We start from the raw sequence: 18,761 nt of genomic DNA, 5'->3' as shown, positions 1-18,761 counted from the left end.
TTGTTTCCTATTCTCTTTCTACCGTCGCTAACAGCTGAAAGAGGCTGAGACAGAAAGATAAAGAACAGTGTGTTACCCCTGTGGGCATAACTCATTTGCAGCGTGTCTTCATTAGCGCAGCGATTGTCTTACTATTTTCTCGAGCGCTCGCGAAGACGCCCACGTCAACCTCACCAACGTGAGCTCCGTATTGGAAAACACGAAGTAACTGTTCAAATAGTTTTTCAGGAAAGTTCCTCACAGCCAAACTTCACCCCTCACTTGTGAATCAGTTACAGGAAAACGGTTGAAAAGCATCAGAGCGCTGAGAAGCAAGTCATTTCACACCAATATCTGTGATATCTTTCAGAGGGGCCGTCCTGGTCAACTTGCTAAAGCACATGTTTTTATTCCTGACAGACAGACAGACGAGGCAGCAAAGCAAAAGCAAAAGTTTCTTTTCTCAAACACCTCAGGAGGGAGACCTCTCTCCTCCTCCTCCTCCTCCCACAGCTTCTTTCTTCTTTACCTTTCCCACAATCCTTTGATAAAAGTGCAGATAAAAGAAAGACTGTGCTCATCTTTCTGGCCATCCATCTCTCCTTGAGGTTAGCACATCTTTTATTATTTACTATTAGATCAGTAGCAATACATCCACACACAGCCTTGTTCTACTAAAGCTGCTCTGTGTGTGTGTGGGCGCAGTCCGCATATCTTTGCTTATATATGTCTGTATACTTTATGCCCCTCGTGTATGTTCATACTGTTCATACTTTTTGCTTGTGTGTGTGTCCTTGACTGGAGGCGGTGCAGTGTGAGGTTTGTGCTGCTGTCTGAAGTCGTCCAGCCTCAGTGTCATTAGAGGATCTCTTTAATCCAGACTTTGAGAGAAACTTCTGACAGCACGCTGCAAATAGAAGGCCTCGCCGCACATGAAGAGCAGCTCAGCTCCTAACAAAACACCAAGTTTAAAGAGGCCCCTGGCCTTTTTTTCTTCCCTCCTCCCACTATTCCCTCCTTTCTTTCTTCTTTGCTTTTTTCCCCTGCCCTCTGTTGCTTTTACTTCACCCTAGGGAAACATGCTTGCCTTATCTGCGCAGGAGGACCACCCAGGAAAGAATGACTCAGGCATCGCTGCGTCTGTGTGTGTGTGTGTGCACGCGGCATGATAACTGCACACTCATTTGACTTGAGTGCAGCGCTCACATTTTCAGAACTTGTTTTGTTAATATTGATGCGTGCCTATACCTGCACGAATCCCTTCGAGCAGAGTTTGTCGGTGCACGTGTGCCTCGCTGCTCCTTTGAGCCGAAGTTTGGAATGAACGAAAGGCAAAACCACATTTGTTGATGGAGAGGTGAAAGAGGCCTCAGAGGTACGCTGCTGACCCGATCTCTTCAACCCAACCACGTGTCTCGCTCTCCTTCACCTCCATTATTTTTCTTAGGATCTCGTAGTTTCTTTTTTTTTTCACCATTCTTAATGTTTTGTACTCTCCTCTTTATGGGGTCACATTTCTCTTAGATTTTCTTTTTGTTTTGCAGCTCAAAATGTTTTGTTTTTACTTCACATAGTTATTGCTCAGACGGTAATGTTTTTGTCTGTTTGTCTGTCTGCAAAATATCTCATAAACCATTCGATAAATTTAATTAAACTTGCAGAAAGTAATCAGAATCTACATCTACAACTGATTAATTTGGATTCAGCCCAATTTAAAATGGCTGCCACAGCTAATTAACCCTAAAAAATGGCTATAACTGTCAAACTATAAAATTTGTTATGAACTAGCCGAGGCTGATCTTTAACAAATATTCTGAGCGTTAACCGATTGCACAAGACTTCAATTTAAAATGTTTCCTTTAAGTATTTGAGTCCTTTGTTTTATATAATATCTTATGAACCACTGAATGAACTGTAAAGAAACTTTAGGGAAAAAAATCAGTGGATGCACAACTGGATAACTTTGGAACCAGTCCAGTTGAATATAGTTGCCACACTCGGATTCATTCATTTATTCATTCAACCTTTATTTATACAGATTCGTCTCGAGTAACAAGTACTCATTTACAAGGGACTTTTTTTCGACAGATAGCATATAAGATACAGACAACAACAATTCAACAAAAAGCAATTTAAATAAAATAAAATAAGTTATAAACACAGTCAAATCAAGATGCCATATAGGTAAAATACTAAAAGCAGAAGACCTTAACAAACACTAAAGTGGCTAAATCTGTCTGTTTTTAAGATGTTAAGCTAAAATTTAGCATAGTAGTATTTGAAAGTTGTTCACAACACATTCTGCCGATGCTACTCTGTGTTAAATCTTTGCCATATTTGTTGAAGTCATTCTTGTTGGTCTGTTAGCAAAAAATACAGTATCTCATGAATGCATGGTTGAATTTTCATAAAACTCTCAAACAGTTAATGAATCAGCTTCATGCTCTGCACACGGTGCTCCTCCACGTTACAGTGGAAGCAAACTGCGTCCTATTATTTAAGAGAGACATCATGCTGAGCATAAATATTTGAAGAAAGTTCCATTATTAGTTGTTACAAAAACTAAAAATCTTTTCAGATATTTGCCTCATTTTTTGCTCTGAATTTGTCAGCCGCTGCTGTTTTAGCTGCATTAGTAAGACAGGTGTTCCAAGGAGTTTAATTTTACCTCACCGACATTGTTGTCAGTTTTGTTGTTGTTGTTGTTTTTTATTAAAAAACATCTCTATTTGAGTTGGAGAAATTTCGGTAACACCATCCACCCATGCTGTCTGGCTGCAATAAATAAGTCTAGAGTCTTTATGACTCACAAAGCTCCTTCTGTTCGTCAGCAGCATCATCCCATTTGATTCTATTAACCAAGTGACAAATGATGAACTCGTGACCTCAGACAGGATTCAAGCACGTCAAATGTGGAACCCACAAGAAAGTGCATGTCACCAATGAAGCCCTTTACTTAACGGTCCTTCCCAGAAGAAGTGGTTCAGAAATGCTGCGTCACAGTTCGGGAAGTAGACTTTGGTTTGGGTGGCGGGGGGGTCAGGGTTTCTCATCTTCATCTCGTACAGCAGACGTAATGATCACATGTAGATAAGCGTGCTTCTCCCTGACATTTACAGTTACTCCTACTGTGATTGTTACGCGTGTTGAAATAAAAATCCATCCTTTTTTCTTTTTTTTTTGTATATTCTAAAACTTGATCAGGTCTCTTGAAAATGAGTCCTCATGAATCATTGAGACTACCTGTATAAATAAAGGTTAAATAAATATATATATGACTGAAAAACTGCAAAATACTTTCACTGTTAATAAGTTAAAGGTTCTAAATAAAAAGAAAATACTTCACTTTCAACTCTATTGCAATCTGTGTATGTAAACTTGACAAAAATAAATTTGTGGTCTGTGAATGCCAAAGAATTAATATTGTTATTAGGATTATTCTGGAGCCTTCTTAGGGTGCATTCACACCAGCCCTGTTTAGTCCGCTTTAATCAAATTCTAGCTCGTTTTCCTAGGAAGTCCGGTTCGTTTAGGGAGGTGTGAACGCGCCATCGAACTCTGTCACGGAACAAAAAGGCGAACTCTGGCCCGAGCTAAAACCTAGACTAAAACCTAATAACCTTAGTCTGAAGTACTAAAACAGACCTAGAATCATGACGGTCTGTTGTACCTTTCACACACTTCTGAAGATGGGATCAGTACACCTTCTTGCCTTTTGCTGTCCTGTGTGATTCACTGCTAAACACCTCTGAGCTGGCAACAGTCAGAGCTGAATTAACGTTTGTGTGAATTCAAAGGACGACGTGCAAAAACATCTTTAAGCCACCTCTGTTTTGCATTTGTGAATGACCAAAACTGAAAAGGGTCAGTTTCAGTCCTTTTTTTTTTCTTACTTTAAAACTAAAATCCATGTGTGAAAAGGACTGCGTGTTGGTATTTATGGATCTGTCCTCCAGAAGCCAAAAAAAATGCCACTTTAAAGAAAATAAGTTAATTTTAAAGTTGAATAACTTTCATCAAAGCAGTTCTTATAACTTCACATTTGGATTTTTTTCTGTTTTATATTGCGGCTTGACAAGATTAATTTGTTTTTTTGTTGTTCTTGTTGTTCGTTTATTATACTGTAGATATTATGTCAAGACAATTTTTCACGTTAGCTCTGCCACAGTTAGTTCTATGTAGGCTAAGTTTTGGGTAAAGTTGTGACATCAAAACACTGGAGACTACAGTGTTGGAAAAATTATTCTTGCTTTATCTTACTAACTCAAAAGGAGCTACACTCAACACAGCAGGAGGTTTTTAACCCATATTTTACTTGCAAGGTCAGATTTTCAGGGCAGGTTACACAGATATACAGGAAGTACACACAAATATCTGCCATGAGCTGTGTGTGAAGCTTGTTTTTATACACTCATCAATTCAGCCGAGCTCATGGACTCTGAGGCAACAGCTGCCTCACCCAACTCCTGATCCAGCTCTCCCTGCTAACCCAAACATATGGTTCATGGGCGGAGTTAACATTCTCAGCCATAGTAGTTAAAAACATCCATAAACTTTTACCACAAATTCCCTAACACACAGCGCATGAATTACCAATAAATTCAAGGATTTGAGGTTCTTTATTTGTCATACACACCACATGTGGTACATGAGGTGGAACGAAATTGTGTACACAGGGTCCCAGTTACATCCAACATTAATATTAAAACGTTAAAAAAAAAACAGTAAAAAAATAATAATAATAATGGGCACAAATCATAAACTTTGTGTAGTTTACATGTTGATCTTCATGTTGCACTGGAGCTAAACACCGAAAAGTTATTTACTATGTTATAAAAGTTTAATATGAAGCACTTTAATAAGCAGCTGGTCTTGTTTATGCAAAGTGAGATATTAACTGCAGAGTAAAAAAAGTGACAGAAATTTGTCAACAAACTGTGGTGGAAGCAAACAACTTTGATGTCTCAGATTAATGAAATAAACCTAAATGACCAAAATGTGGTCTTATAGTCCTTCAGATTCTGTGAGTGAACACTCTTCTCTTCATATTTTAAATTTTAACTGTTTATAAATCAGAGTGTGTGGGGTTGGAGGGGGGGGGGGGGTAATTTATGTCAGCTGATTGGGTTGTAGATCAGGTGGTCATGCCTATCACCTGGACTGTGTTTCCTTCCGCCCAGAAAATCAACAAACTAACACCTGGTCCACTCACTCAGCTCCGGAGGGGTGGGGGTGGGGGGGGGGGGGGGGGAGATGGGGGAAGGTGATGGTGTGGATATTGATTGTTGCCAGAGCCTCACACACACGTCAAAGGTGTATGTGTGTGTGTGTGTGTGTGTGTGTGTGTGTGTGTGTGTGTGTGTGTGCATAAGTGCAAAGTGCACACATCGCTCTCTCTGTTTTGCACGCAGACTAATCAGAGATGAAATGTCCACATGTGCACTGAAAACATCTGGTTCTGTGTTGCACTCAGGAACTGCGCCTTGCTATCACTTATAGGCAGAGAAGATCTGAACAGCACACAAAGCTCATTTATATTTTCTCTCTTACCTAAATGTTGGGAAAAAACTGCAATAAAGTTTATTTTTACTGAATGAATGTAACCATCATCTTGTCTTTTTTTCTCAACCTACATGAAAAACTGCTCATTTTTTCACTGAGGGGACAAAATCTCTTTGTTCTTGCTAAAGCGTTTGTCCTTTAATTACTACCATAACTGTTTTTTTAATCTCTTTAACATATTCTCATTGGTTTCTGCCTACATATTTCAACCTCTCATTCAGCTGAAGTTTCTTCTGCAGTCTGCTGAAAAGTCACTGTAGATCAGCATCTATCGGTTTGTGTCACATGCATGTCAAAGCACAGATTTGTACACAGCTGTTTTTCAGTTCCCATCTCTGCTCTTCCCCAGGCTCTGCAGGAGAAGGTGGAGAGTCTGCAGAGGCAAGTGCACTGTGCAGAGAAGAAGCTGCTCAGCAAAGAGCTGGAGACAGAGGAAACGGTAACAAAGTCATTGTCTTCTCTTGTGAATGATCTTTTCTATGTGTGTGAAAAAAGACAAACCTTCCAATTGCATCGTTCATAATTGCAACTTTTAGCCCTAATCTTTCTCATCACACCTCTTTTTCATCTTTAATCCTTAACCTTCATATTTTTATTAATCATACAATCTTGTTTAATTTATGTTACTAAGTTAATCCTCCAGGGGGCCACAAAAGGCAAACAAAATGTTTCCCTTCCCTGCTGCCCTGCCCGGCCCTCATCACTCTCCCATCTCACCTTCTCCTGTTCACAGTCAGCGATATGCCCCCTTCCACATTTCCCAAATTCCTTGAGACCTGGCTTCAAGAGCCAGTGCCTAGGGCCAGGAATGCCACCACTGCTTGTGTTCAAAAGGAAAGCCTCTTTGCGCACACGCACACACACACACCCTCTCACACTCCCTGTGGCTCTGGAGAATGCCCTGTAATCAGCCTCTGTTTTGACCTTGATGCACACAGAGAAGAAAGCGCCAATAACTGAGCTCATGCAGGAGGTCGGCCTTTGTACCGGCGTATGTACACCAAAGTCATTCATTCTCCGTTCCACCCACTGACCCTTGTACACATTTCACACACTCGTCACACACCTCGATGTCCGGCTGTCATAAATCCTGCTGAAGTGTCGATGGTTTTCATCACTGACCCACACCAAGTAGTTCCTCTGACGGCTTTAAACTTCAGTACGTTGTTTGGATGTTGCACATGAACTTTCTTATTCTGAAAGATACTGCCTTTTAAATGTTTCTAAAACATCCATCTATTGTTACCCGCTTCTTCCGTTCTGGGTTGTGGGGGGTCACTGGTGCCCATATCCAACAGTCACTGTGTGAGAGGTGGGGGACACCTGGACAGGTCACAAGTCCATTACAGAGACACATAGAGACAAATGAGATAAACACCCATTCACACTCTCACTCACACCTAGGAACAATTTAGAGTTACCAATCAGCCTAACGCATGTTTTTATTTGGTGGGAGGAAACCAGAGTGCATGGAGAAAAGCCACGTATGAACGGAGAGAACATGAAAACTCCACCCTGAAAGGCCCAGGCTGGGATTCGATCCGGTGACCGTCTCGCTGAGAGGAAACGGCTCTACCAACTGAGCCGCCATTTAACAGAACAATGATTTTATAAACAGCCTCCTGACAGAAATAAAGCATAAAGTCATAGCTCAGAGGTCCTGATGCATGCTCAGTAATCCAGGTAGATAAATCTAACAAGACGGAGTCAGGTCCTCTGAACATGTTCTTCTTCTTTGATGAAACATTTTGTCTTTTATCCTAAAGACTTCTTCAGTCTGAGGAGCTGCAAGAAACTCAGTAAACAGCACCTTCTCATAGTGGATCAACCAGTTTGTCACTGACATCAAGATGTCGCCTTTAATAGCTCAGATATTTTAAAGTGAGATTCTGTGGAAAGGGTATGAACAAATGATACACGTATGCACATGTTGTATGTAGCGCTGCAAAGAACTTCAATTTTGAGAAATAGTTTAGTTCTGACCGTTGATTAGTTAATGATTAGTCTAAACAACAGGTCTAAAAACTAATTGTATTGCAGTCATAATAAACAACTACAATCTCAGAAATATTACAGTGGTTCATGTCTGTTTCACATTGCACGGTTTTCAGGCAGAAATTTAGCTATTCCAGCTGGAAGTTCCCAAAGCTGCACCAGAAATGCTACAGCTAGCTGCTGCTTTAGCCATCAAATAACCATAAAGTAAATAAATGTATAAAGCAAAACTGACAGTGATTCAAAGGTTTATAGAACCAGATTTACATGAAAGTTTTTGAGATTGGTGTTGTTTTATATGGCTTGGATCCACTTTGGTCATTGCTCTGCCCTGAGTGGCCGTTAGTTCATCCATCAGGTCAGAATTCAACTCTTTTTTTTTTTTCCTAATTGACATCCTCCAAAGAGCTATCGACAACATGTAGGATATTAATTAACCATTACGCTCCACAGAACCCCATTTCAAAAGATCTAAACTGTTTGTTTGTTTTTTTTACTTTTTATTTTAGATTATTCCATTTGGATTGGAAGTAATAGATTTTTTGGCTGTTTTGAGTCCTCGTCCTGAAAACGATATCATCGTGCAAAAGCACTCACGTTGCATCAGGCCTAAAAAACAGAAACACTACACTGAATTTTAGTGTCGTCTTGCAAACTTAATGCTGAACTAAACTTAACATGGATCAGCTTGAGGGGAATATGCTGTGTTCTGATTTTTACCGTTTTTCTTTCTGCAAAACATTTTTCCATTTACTGTAACCTCAAAAACTAAAAGGTTTCAGGTATGATTTCTAACATTTTTAATGGGACTACACCCTGAAGAATGTAGTCTTTGATGCAGGTGCTGGCAAGTGTTTGCACTGACACCAAAAGTTCAACTTTCTTCTGTTACAAAGACTGAAACCTGATGATTTCATTTCACATTATCCTGAAGCAAAGAATTCATCAACATCATCAGGAATGTGACAAAACTTTTGGTTCCAATTTTAGGCTCCTTACAGTTCGTGAAGCACAGGCGCACACGCACACACCCACATGCACGTCATTAATTTAACACAGACTGTTTTTGTGTGACAAACTTGGCAGAAAAACTATCTGAAAGCAAATCATTGAGGAGCAGGGATGGAGAACATTTCAGGGACTCAAAGAAAAAGATTGAAGAGAGTTCTGACAAAGATATTTTGGAGCATTTTGACTCTTGACTCACCTGAAGTCAGGTGTGTAAATGTTTGTGTGTGTTTGTTGTGTGTTTAAGTGCACATTGCACTAAAGCATATTTTTTTCCTTACTTGATGCACTTTAATTGTTGAGGACATACTTGTTTTGTCCCCTCTGCCTCCTCCATATTCCTCTTGTTTATTTTCCAAAATGTGTGTTGTATCTTTTGTAATCTGATCTCTCACATGTTGAAGCAGCCTTTCTGCCCAGGCTTCACACAGATGTTGCTCTGCTTTACACTGGCAGAGCTCTAAGAGGCTCCTTCAGCTCTAAAATGGCTTATCATCATCATCGTCAGCTCGCTGCATGGCTGAATTCTCCCTGAAAACACCAGCTGAACGTAGTTTTGTGTAAAAGCACAAAGATACAGCAGGCTTCAAACTGTACGTTTGAGATGAACTTTCATAAAACATGAAGACTTGGGTTAATTATCACCCGCTACAGTAAGATGGAAGGTGGTGTCTTCATATGTGTGTGTTCATGTGTCTGTCTGTTAGCAAAATATCTTATGAACCACTGGACAAACTTTACTGAATCTTGGAAAAAGTAATCATTCGACATATACAGATTAACACCAACATGGTGTCCATGCTCAATAATCCAGACATAAAATCCATCAGTGTTCAGTCAGGTCATCTGGACTGATTGAGATGTTTCGTCCGTCATCCAACGGACTTCTTCAATCTGAGGAGCCACCAAAACAAAACTGATTCTCCACAAACAGCATATCGTATTTTTCGCCCTATAAGTCACGTTTTTTTGTATAATTTGCATGCCCTGCGACTTATAGGCCGAATTGACATATTTATGGATTTTTTCCATATTTATAAACCAGTCTTTGGCTGCGATATGACTGTTTTCATTCATTCTGGCTGAAAATATTAAACACTACCATTTTCAGCCACTAAATGGCAGTCGAGTTGTATGGCATGTCGTTGTATCATGTAATAGGTAAAAGTGGCTATTAATGACACAATTGGCTTGCCATTGTCTGACACCGTCATCTGCCTGGAGCAACCGTCAAATCAGCTTCATTTTGCTGCGCCGCCCCAGCAAAATACAGCTAATTTGACCATTAAAATGCATTTATTAAGTAAAAGTTCAACTGAGACACACCTTCACTATAAAGTCGAGCAAACTAATAATTGTTTTTAGATGATTATCTTGTTAAATTTTGAAAAAATGGACAGCGATTCGCCCTCTGCGCGTTCATGTTTCCGCATATCGGCTTTTGAAAATGCAGCCGATTTGACCATCAGAGTGCATTTATTAAGGAAAAGTTTGACTGAGACACACCTTTACTATAATTTTGAGCAAACAAATAATTGTTTTTAAGTGTTAATCTTGTTAAATTCTTGTTGAAGTCTTCCCGTGCACGCTCCCACGGCCGCCATTTGGCAGCCAATCGATTTTTGGCACAACGCCTGCCCACATTTTCGAGTTGTCAGCGGTGACGCGTAACAAACACGACGCGTCAGCCACGTCCAAGTGGTTCAGAACAACATAGTTTGAAGAAGTCCATTGGATGACGAATGAAACGTCTCAGCAAATTTAAAAAAAAAATGTCCAGATGACCTGACTGAACATTGCTGGATATACAGGTTAACTTTTGGAATCTCCCCAACACAAGATGGCTTGAATTATAGCACGCCAACTATCATTTAAGCTTATCATCAAAAAAGAGGAACAAAACTAAGTGGAGGTCTTGACATAATCTGCCATATATATTATTTTATTTATAAAGCATTCAGTTTATAATGATGCTATGAATGTTAGCTTAATGTTGTACAATCGCATTAGAGTAAACATTTAGCTCTGACTGTGCATTTTGTAGACGATGTACTGTTACATATAAATGAGTCAGATGCTAATTTTACAGATATTAAGCTACATTTTGGTGTGGTAGTAGCTGAGAGCCATCCACAATACTCTGTTATCTGTGCATTGTTTTAAACATTTAAACTCTTGACATTTCTTTTTGGTCTAAAACCCTGACATGAAAGGCTGTGGGAGATATGCATTTAAGTCTTTTAATTTCAAAACGATGTAAAATATAAGATTTTGTTCGTTGCAAGCATAAAAAGCTAAGCAAGCCGCATGCTGTTTTTGTTGAGAAGCATTGCATCAGCAGCAGCCAATCTGTTCTGTACTGTAACTCTAACAACTCTAGAGATCTGTAGCCAGTTCTAATCTCTTTCTGTCTTTTCTCCTGTTTCCTTTGTTTTTGTCAAGCGGTTCCCCTCTCACAGCAAAGTCTTTTTGATTTCAAATCGCTCTTTAGTGAACTCACATGCCAACTCCGTGGATGTGGAGGTGCAAACTTTGTGAGCAGTGGCATTTTTGATGTACTCTTGTTCTTGACTGAGTTTTTTGTCGCTAAGAAACAAGGTGGGGGTGTATAAAATATGTCTTTCCAGAAGCGACTCACCCCCCTTCTCACACTCTAACTTCATTAGCATACATCAAGCATCCCTGCGACGTGACAAACTTCATTTGAAGGTTGAAAGTGTTTAGGGCTTGTTCCTTTCTGCTGGCAGCTGTCACAAAAGCATGCCATGTGACGGCACTAAACGCAAGAGTAAGTCACAGCCACAATCTGAAGACTATATATAGATGAAATGTTGTCATTTTAAGATGACTGGGAGGGGAAAACGACTGCCGCTTCTCACAGCCCTCAATACTGTGCCTCATCAGGAACAAACAAAATCTCGTTTCAAAAAGAGCTGAGCAGATGAAACCTGATTTTTACTTTTCTTGTTTTTTTCTTCAGGAACTCAAGGTCGCCTTTCATTACGTGGGGAACAGTGGCATACATTTATTTTCTAGTGTTTCCCTCCTTCTCTTTTCAGTCCTTTATTACTTTCATCTGGAGTCTTTCAGTGACCAAAAACCTTGCCATGGTTTTGATCAGCGTCGTTCTTCAAAGGTTCTTTTTGTAACGGCAAGGAATTTTGTTTTGTTCTCAGATCTTGTCGTGTGTCTCTTTCTACCTGTGAGGAAAAACCAACGGGCCGAGCCTACTGCTGTAAGAAAAAGATGTTGAAAGAGGAGAAAATGTGCACATGCATGAAAAGAAAACAGAGATGGAGCTTGGAAACGAACATTGAAGAAACAATGTCTCTATGAAAACGAGACGGGCATCTTTGGGGAGGCAGATGTTTCTGTTTTGCATTTTTAACCTCACTGAGAAGCATGTTGAAGTCAGAAATGTTGCTGTAACTGTTGGTGAAGCAGAGGGATTGTGAAAAAAATGCCTCCTCCACTCACACTGAGATTTGGAAAGAGCATAAAACTTTAAATTATCACCCACTACTAAAAGACAAAGGTGGGCGCTAATGTTTTTGCCTGAGTCTGTGTGTTTGTTCTCTGTTAGTAAAATATCTCATGAATCACTGGAAAATTGTAATGAGGCATCATGTCTCAATGGTGGTGTTTACCCAGAGCAAACAGACTGAGGACAACAGACTCAAAACTCTTTATATATATATATATATATATATATATATATATATATACAGACCCTTGCCAAAAGATTAGAATATCATGGAAAAGTTGTTTTAACTTCAATAATTCCATTCAAAAAGTTCATCTTTAATAGATGATAGATTCAGGGCCCAGAATTTAAACTATTTCAAGTATTTATTTGTTTATTTTTACATAATTTGGTCTTCCAGCTCATGAGACCCACGAAAACAGGAATTCAAAAAAATAGAATACTGTTAAGACATCAGCCCACACACTACCCAGTTTTTGCAGGAAAAAATAAAGAAATTAGGATCACAACAAATTAATCAAAATATGATACTTTCAAAACAATATGTCAATCTTCAATACTTGGTTGGGAATCCCGTTGTCTTAATCACTGCCTCGATACGACGTGGCATTGAGGCAATCAGCCTGTGACATTGCCTGGGAGGTATGAAAGCCCAGATTTCCTTGATGCTTGCTGTCAGCTCTTCTTTGTTGTTGGGTCTGGTGCACCTCATTTTCCTCTTGAGAATACCCCATAGATTCTCAATGGGCTTTAGGTCCGGCGAGCTGGCTAGCCAGTCAAGCACTGTGATGGCATGGGCATCAAACCAGATTTTGGTGCTTCTGGCAGCATGGGCAGGGGCCAGGTCCTGCTGGAAGATGAAATCTGCATCTCCATATAGATTCTCAGCAGAAGGAATTATGAAGTCCTCGAAAACATTCTGGTAGACTCTTGTGGTGACCAAAATCTCAAATGAGTTGAAAAGGATGTTCTGTGGAAGCATTCTCATCTACCTGCCAGCTGTGCTCGAGTGCCTGACCACTGAGATCCTGGAACTAGCAGGAAACACGGCTCATGACAGCAGAAGGACAGGATTGTCCCCCGACACCTGTAGCTAGCTGTCTGCAGAGACGAGGAGCTCGACAGGCTGCTGGGAGGAGTGGCCATCACTCTGGGAGGAGTTCTGCCCGCCATTTGGGCAGTCCTACAGCCCGGGAGAACCGAGAGGCCAGCCGAGTCTGGGTGGACTGATCGGATGGCATCTGCATCCAGTTTCTTAGGATCCGCTGTGTAATGGACCTTTACAAGAGATCCTTCTTGCCTACAGCCATCAGCATCTATAACATTGCTTTATGAAATGCGGATCACGAGTTACAACAACAAATTTAATAAAGTATTTTTGAATACATACATATATATATATATATATATAGCGTATATATATATATATATATATATATATATATATATATATATATAGCGTATATTTATATGTATACCTTTATTTATGTGTGTGTGCGTGCGTGCGTGCGTGTGTGTGTGTGTGTTTTAAATCCTTCCCACACTTGCAATATACTAAATAAACTAAAATAAACTACTACTGGTACTTACTATTTGTACTACTATTCCTACTTTGATCTGATCTGTTTCAGTGTTTATGTGTTCATGCTCGCTCATCTGCTCACACAGACTCATGTTCATGTTTGTGCTGATGTTCGACGTAATGTTTTTATGTTATGAGTGCTTAGTGTATTTTTAGTTGATGTTTTCCTTAGTTCATATCTTAGATGTTATCATTGTTTTTCCTTTACATTTTATTGTTGGATGTAACTGGGACCCTGTGTACATAATTTCACTCCACCACATGTACCACATGAGGTGCGAATGACAATAAAGAATCTCTGACTCTGACTTTGTGGTTTTTCACTTATCGCGGGGCTTTAGGGTATGGACCCCCTGCGGTAAACAAGGGACTACTGTATATACAGCTCGAGACCCTGGGAGAGAGGAAGGAGAAACATCAGGAACTGAGAGGAGGACCTGGTAGATAGTGCAGACTGTTGATCTCTTACAGGCAGGAAGGTGAGAGGTTACACTGAGAGGAAAGCAGAGGATTCCAAGTAGGTCACGTCCAGGTTTGGAGGAGCGCAGGTGGAGTGTGGAGGCAAGTTCTTGGATGGTGGTGTAGCAGCTGAAGAAGATCCACAAGTAGATAAAGGAACTCACAGGTATGTATTGGAGTCGAGGTTTTGTTGAAGGCGATAAGGAACCCAGGACTGGAGGCTCAGGAGACAAGTTCTATAAGAACGCAAGGAAAACACAAGGTAAGTATACTTAAATCTGAGATTTCACACAAGGAGACCAATAGCACAAATACCAGTAGGTAAGTAATGCTCCAGCAGGGAATGGAGCTCTTCTGCAGCCTCTTATAGTCCTGGAGCTCGTTAATGGAATGATCCCCAGCTGCTGCTTGTTGACGCCACCCTGGATTCAAGAACCTGGAGGAAGAGCTAGAATCACACATATAGAAATAATCATTTACAATCGAATCAAGTCAAGAGTCAACCTGATTCAAGGTGGCTGCCACAGCTGATTAACATTATCCAACACAGAAATGGCTTAAACAGTTAGTTTTACAGATGTTGATCTAGTTTGACGTTGTAGTAGACCAGAACAGTTAGTACAACACATACTCTGAGCGTGACATTGTGATATTGCATGAGATTTCTTTCTTTGATCAAAATGACCGTAACTCAGTAATTTCTCAACATCCAATATTAATTTAGAACTCCTGCACGAAAGGTTGTGGGCAACATGCATTCCTTCGAGGAACGCTAGGCCTTTGATTTCTTCTGTAATACCACCTTCTGTCTGTTTCTTCATTTACCAGTCGCCTCCATCACTCTCTGAGTCCCTATGAATACTTTGTTGTAGACCTGCTCGTTCCAATGTACGTACAGGACAGAAAATGGAGCCAGCATCGCCACATAAGAGCTTATAATTTAGGCCGAGCGGACCTCTCATTGCTGTGGTAACTGCACCATACATGAATCAAGAATGCAGAACGAAGGAACTTGGCTTTTGAAGAATCTAAGACTTATATTCAGGGCGGTTGGTAAAGGATGTGTTTATTCAACCATTGTTTATTGCTTTGGTCTGAAGTAGTGAAGTGTGTTTTGTCTTGGCTTGCCATTCTGTTATGGCTACAGAAGCTGCTATAGATAGATATAGACATTTAGAAAGATCTTTTTTTTTTTTTTGTTAAAACTCTAGACGTTAAGATTAAAGCCTGTATAACCTGTTTTTTTTTTGTTTTTTTTGTGCACTTGTTTGGAAAGATCCCTTTCAAATTATCCTTGACCTCATTCTCACACAGCTAGAAAAGAAAACATATTTTTGTAAACTGATGGATTTTAACCCTGTGTAATTGGTCCAACACTTTAAAAATTAACGGGGGGAGTGGGGGGGGGGGGGGGGGGGTTGGAACATGCAGAAAAACTGGCTAAGTTGTGCCAGAGTAATCTGCTGCACACTGTGCCGAGACAAAGTGAGCCGCTCCGTGTAGGGATCATTTATACCGAGGGCTGCTTTGAAGTGCTTCCCCAATCCCTCTCATTGTGCCCAGAAAGATTAATTAGCCAAAGCCAGAACAATCAGTTAAATCCACAACAGGAAGATTATTTTAGGGAAGCTGATCTTTTTTTTTTATCCTCCCCCGTCATTTTATTTACGCTCCCTGCACTTGAAAGAGCAGATTGGACTTAGCTGGACATTGGCTCTGCCAGACACTTTACAGTTGCCAGACTCTCCCCTCTGGTTCCACCTTGAAATATGTGAGTGAACTGTAGCTGCATGCTTGTTTAAAACTTCTGCATTGCCTGTCTGTTAGCAAAATATCACATGAAATTCTGAACAGATTTCAATAAAACTTTTAGAAAGTGACTATTGGCAACTGATTAACTTTTAGAGCCAGTCCAATTCAAGATGAGCTCTATGGCTTATCAGAAATAATGTCTACAACCTATTGGCTTTTACAGATATTAAGCTAAAACTTAGGGTGGAAGTAGCTGAGAGTCATTCACAACATGTACGCCAAGCTCTAAGAGAATATGTGAGATTGTGTATACAAGTTATTTTCAGTGTTTTACCAAAAATAGCTAGAATCGTGACATTTTTCATCATAAGACATTCAAAACTCTGTCATTAGCCGTGTTGGGCGATATGTATTCCTTGAAGGAATGCTAGTCTTTAATTGAGTCAGCATCTCTTCAAAATGCTGTAATTGTTGTTGTTGTTGTTTTACGTTACAGTAAAATCACCATTTGTGCATGTCTACGGGCTGCATTTGTGTGTGTCCATTCATGTGTGTTTGTGGGCAAAAAGTGGGGGTTGCGCTAACCTAAACCATTTTCAACTTCTATAATCAGACTCTGGTTTTAGTGGAGTGTAATTTAGCCCCAGACAGACTTCCTCCGGTCCTTCCCGGTGAAGATAGCTAGCTAGCCGCTTGCTGCTGCCGTTTCATGTGTTCGGCTCCAGTCCACTTCCAAGCCCAGCTGTTGAAGAGCCCATAAGTGCTTTGTGTCAGATTTAGCTATAGTTGCCCGACAGCCGGTAGAGGGGGTGTTGTGCAGAGTGGAGTGGTTCCAGCCTGCGGACCCCCTGTGGAGATGTGAAGGAGCTGTGAAAAAGCAAAGAACCATGAGTAAAGAGGGGAAACCCACAGTCTGTGTGTGTGAGTGTGTGTGAGCTGCTGCATGTGGGAGTCAGAGGGAGGCAGAAACACTTACTCAGCAGGAATATTGACATATTAATGATGCTTTATAAAACCGTACATCTTTCTCTAATCTGCGTACAACTCTTCATGTGTGATGAAGTAAAGAAGCAACATTTCACGCTGTGTGGTTTATTGTGTTGGACTGGATGGCGTCTGATTTAACTGCCTCTGTGTTCTCAGGTGACGATGGTGCATCAGGAGTATGAGGAGAAGATCAAAGGTCTGATGCCAGCTGAACTCAGACAGGAACTAGAAGACACCATCGCCTCCCTGCAAGCCCAGGTGAGAACCAACACGAAATATGTCAAGAATGTGAGGAATCATCTTCCTCTTTTATTATGCTGGCAGATTATAGATACTGAGCTCATATTTGGTGTGGCAGGACTTGTGTCATCCCCAACACATGCTCCGAGTGCTCACAGCTCGCACCAGATCTTTGCTTAAAACATTACCATTAACTATTGCAGTCAACTAGATCTGTTAGCAAAATATTTTATGAAGAACCATATGAATTACAATGAAACTTGTGGTTGTTCAATTACAACTCGTTAACTTTTGGTGTCATCTCACTCCAAGTCGCCACAGCCAGTTGACTTTAGCCAACAAAAATTAGGGATGCACGATATTATCGGCATGGTATCGGTATTGGCCGATATTAGTGATAAAGTTAAATCTCAGCCATTCCATCAAAATAACTTTTTGATTTAAAAGGCTTCAGTTTTAAGTTAATTTTTAATTTAAGAAATATCAAGTACGGTATATCTATTAATGCTCTACTACTTATGTGCTTTTCACTTGTTGCTTGTGAACAGGTTGAGTAGATTTGAGAAAATTTACAAATTTGCACTGTTGGAGAGAGTAAATGTCATAAATTTGACATTAAACATAATCCAAGTTGAAGTGTTACATCATTTTCAGCCCCCATTTTGGCATCTGCATTGGTAGCAGACCAAACTGACAAAGACCATGCAGAATATTGTAGTATTTTAATTCCACAGCAGAGAAAGCTATGTAATCTCTGTAAGTAGGTCTCTGCACGAGTGCAGCTACAGCGTGCGCTCTCAGGACATTATTACCTGCAGTGTTCCCTCAGTGAGGTCTGAACTAGGCAAAGGGGCCTTCTCCTACGCCACCCCTGTTTCCTGGAATACCTTACAAAACGATCTGAAGCTCTCGACCTTGACTTCTCAAGTTACTTTAAAACCCTGTTAAGTACCTGGCAAAAGCCAATGCAGACATGTTCCTGTTTTTAGTTTTCTACATCGCCTTGTGATGTAACTCTTTTTTGCTGCTGTTCCTCTTGCTTGTCCTTTTGGTTGCTATTTTGTTTCAATTTGTATTAAAAAAAAAGAGAAACTTAAATTTGTATGCCTATTTTTTGACAGTCTATTGTTGTCGTTGTTATTCATTGCTGTCATCACTCTTTGTTAAGAATTCAGGTCTCTCTTGTAAACGAGTCCTCGAGGCTCAATGGAATTAACCTGTCTAAATAAAAGTTGAATGAAAAAGGTCTAGGGGGAAAAATATTTGTCTTGGTATCGGTTATCTGCCAAAAATCCAACATCGTGCATCCTTAAAAAAAATGGCTACAACTCTGTCAAGACCTCCAGCATGAAAGGCAGCAGGTGATATGAATTCCTTCAAGGAGCACTGGGTCTTTAAATTTAACATTGTAGTGAACCAGATGACCTGATTATCTGACCCTGGTCTGACCCTTATCTGACCTCAAATCTACCAGATGGACAGAGACTGTTATTTTCATTGATCTGAATAAGTCTGGGCCATCTGATGACTTTCTTTCTTGAATTAATCAAGCAGAAAAGACAATTCTTTATAATCATTACTGTCTTACAAATGTTTTGATAATCAAATTGTGTTAGTTCACTCAATGCTTTACAGGTTGAAAAGAACTACTCATTTTTATTTTACATAAACAGTAAGTAATGATTTTTATTCCTCATTCAGAGAAGAAATCAC

At 40.1% G+C, this 18,761-nt stretch overlaps 1 protein-coding gene across 1 annotated transcript in view; it reads left to right on the top strand.

Moving 5' to 3' along the window:
• Nucleotides 1-18,761, top strand: part of cep112 (centrosomal protein 112) — a 135,410-nt gene that overhangs the window by 109,607 nt on the left and 7,042 nt on the right. The window contains exons 24-25 of the mRNA XM_037688538.1: nt 5,891-5,980; nt 16,965-17,066. Of these exons, the coding sequence (XP_037544466.1) occupies nt 5,891-5,980; nt 16,965-17,066 (192 nt within the window). The remainder of the gene's footprint in view (nt 1-5,890; nt 5,981-16,964; nt 17,067-18,761) is intronic.

This window comes from Nematolebias whitei, chromosome 15, assembly GCF_014905685.2.
Source record: "Nematolebias whitei isolate Nwh7 chromosome 15, NemWhi1, whole genome shotgun sequence".
NCBI classification, from domain to species: Eukaryota; Metazoa; Chordata; class Actinopteri; order Cyprinodontiformes; family Rivulidae; genus Nematolebias; species Nematolebias whitei.
Note: the sequence above shows the minus strand (reverse complement) of the source record. Positions and strands in the feature narration are given on the sequence as shown.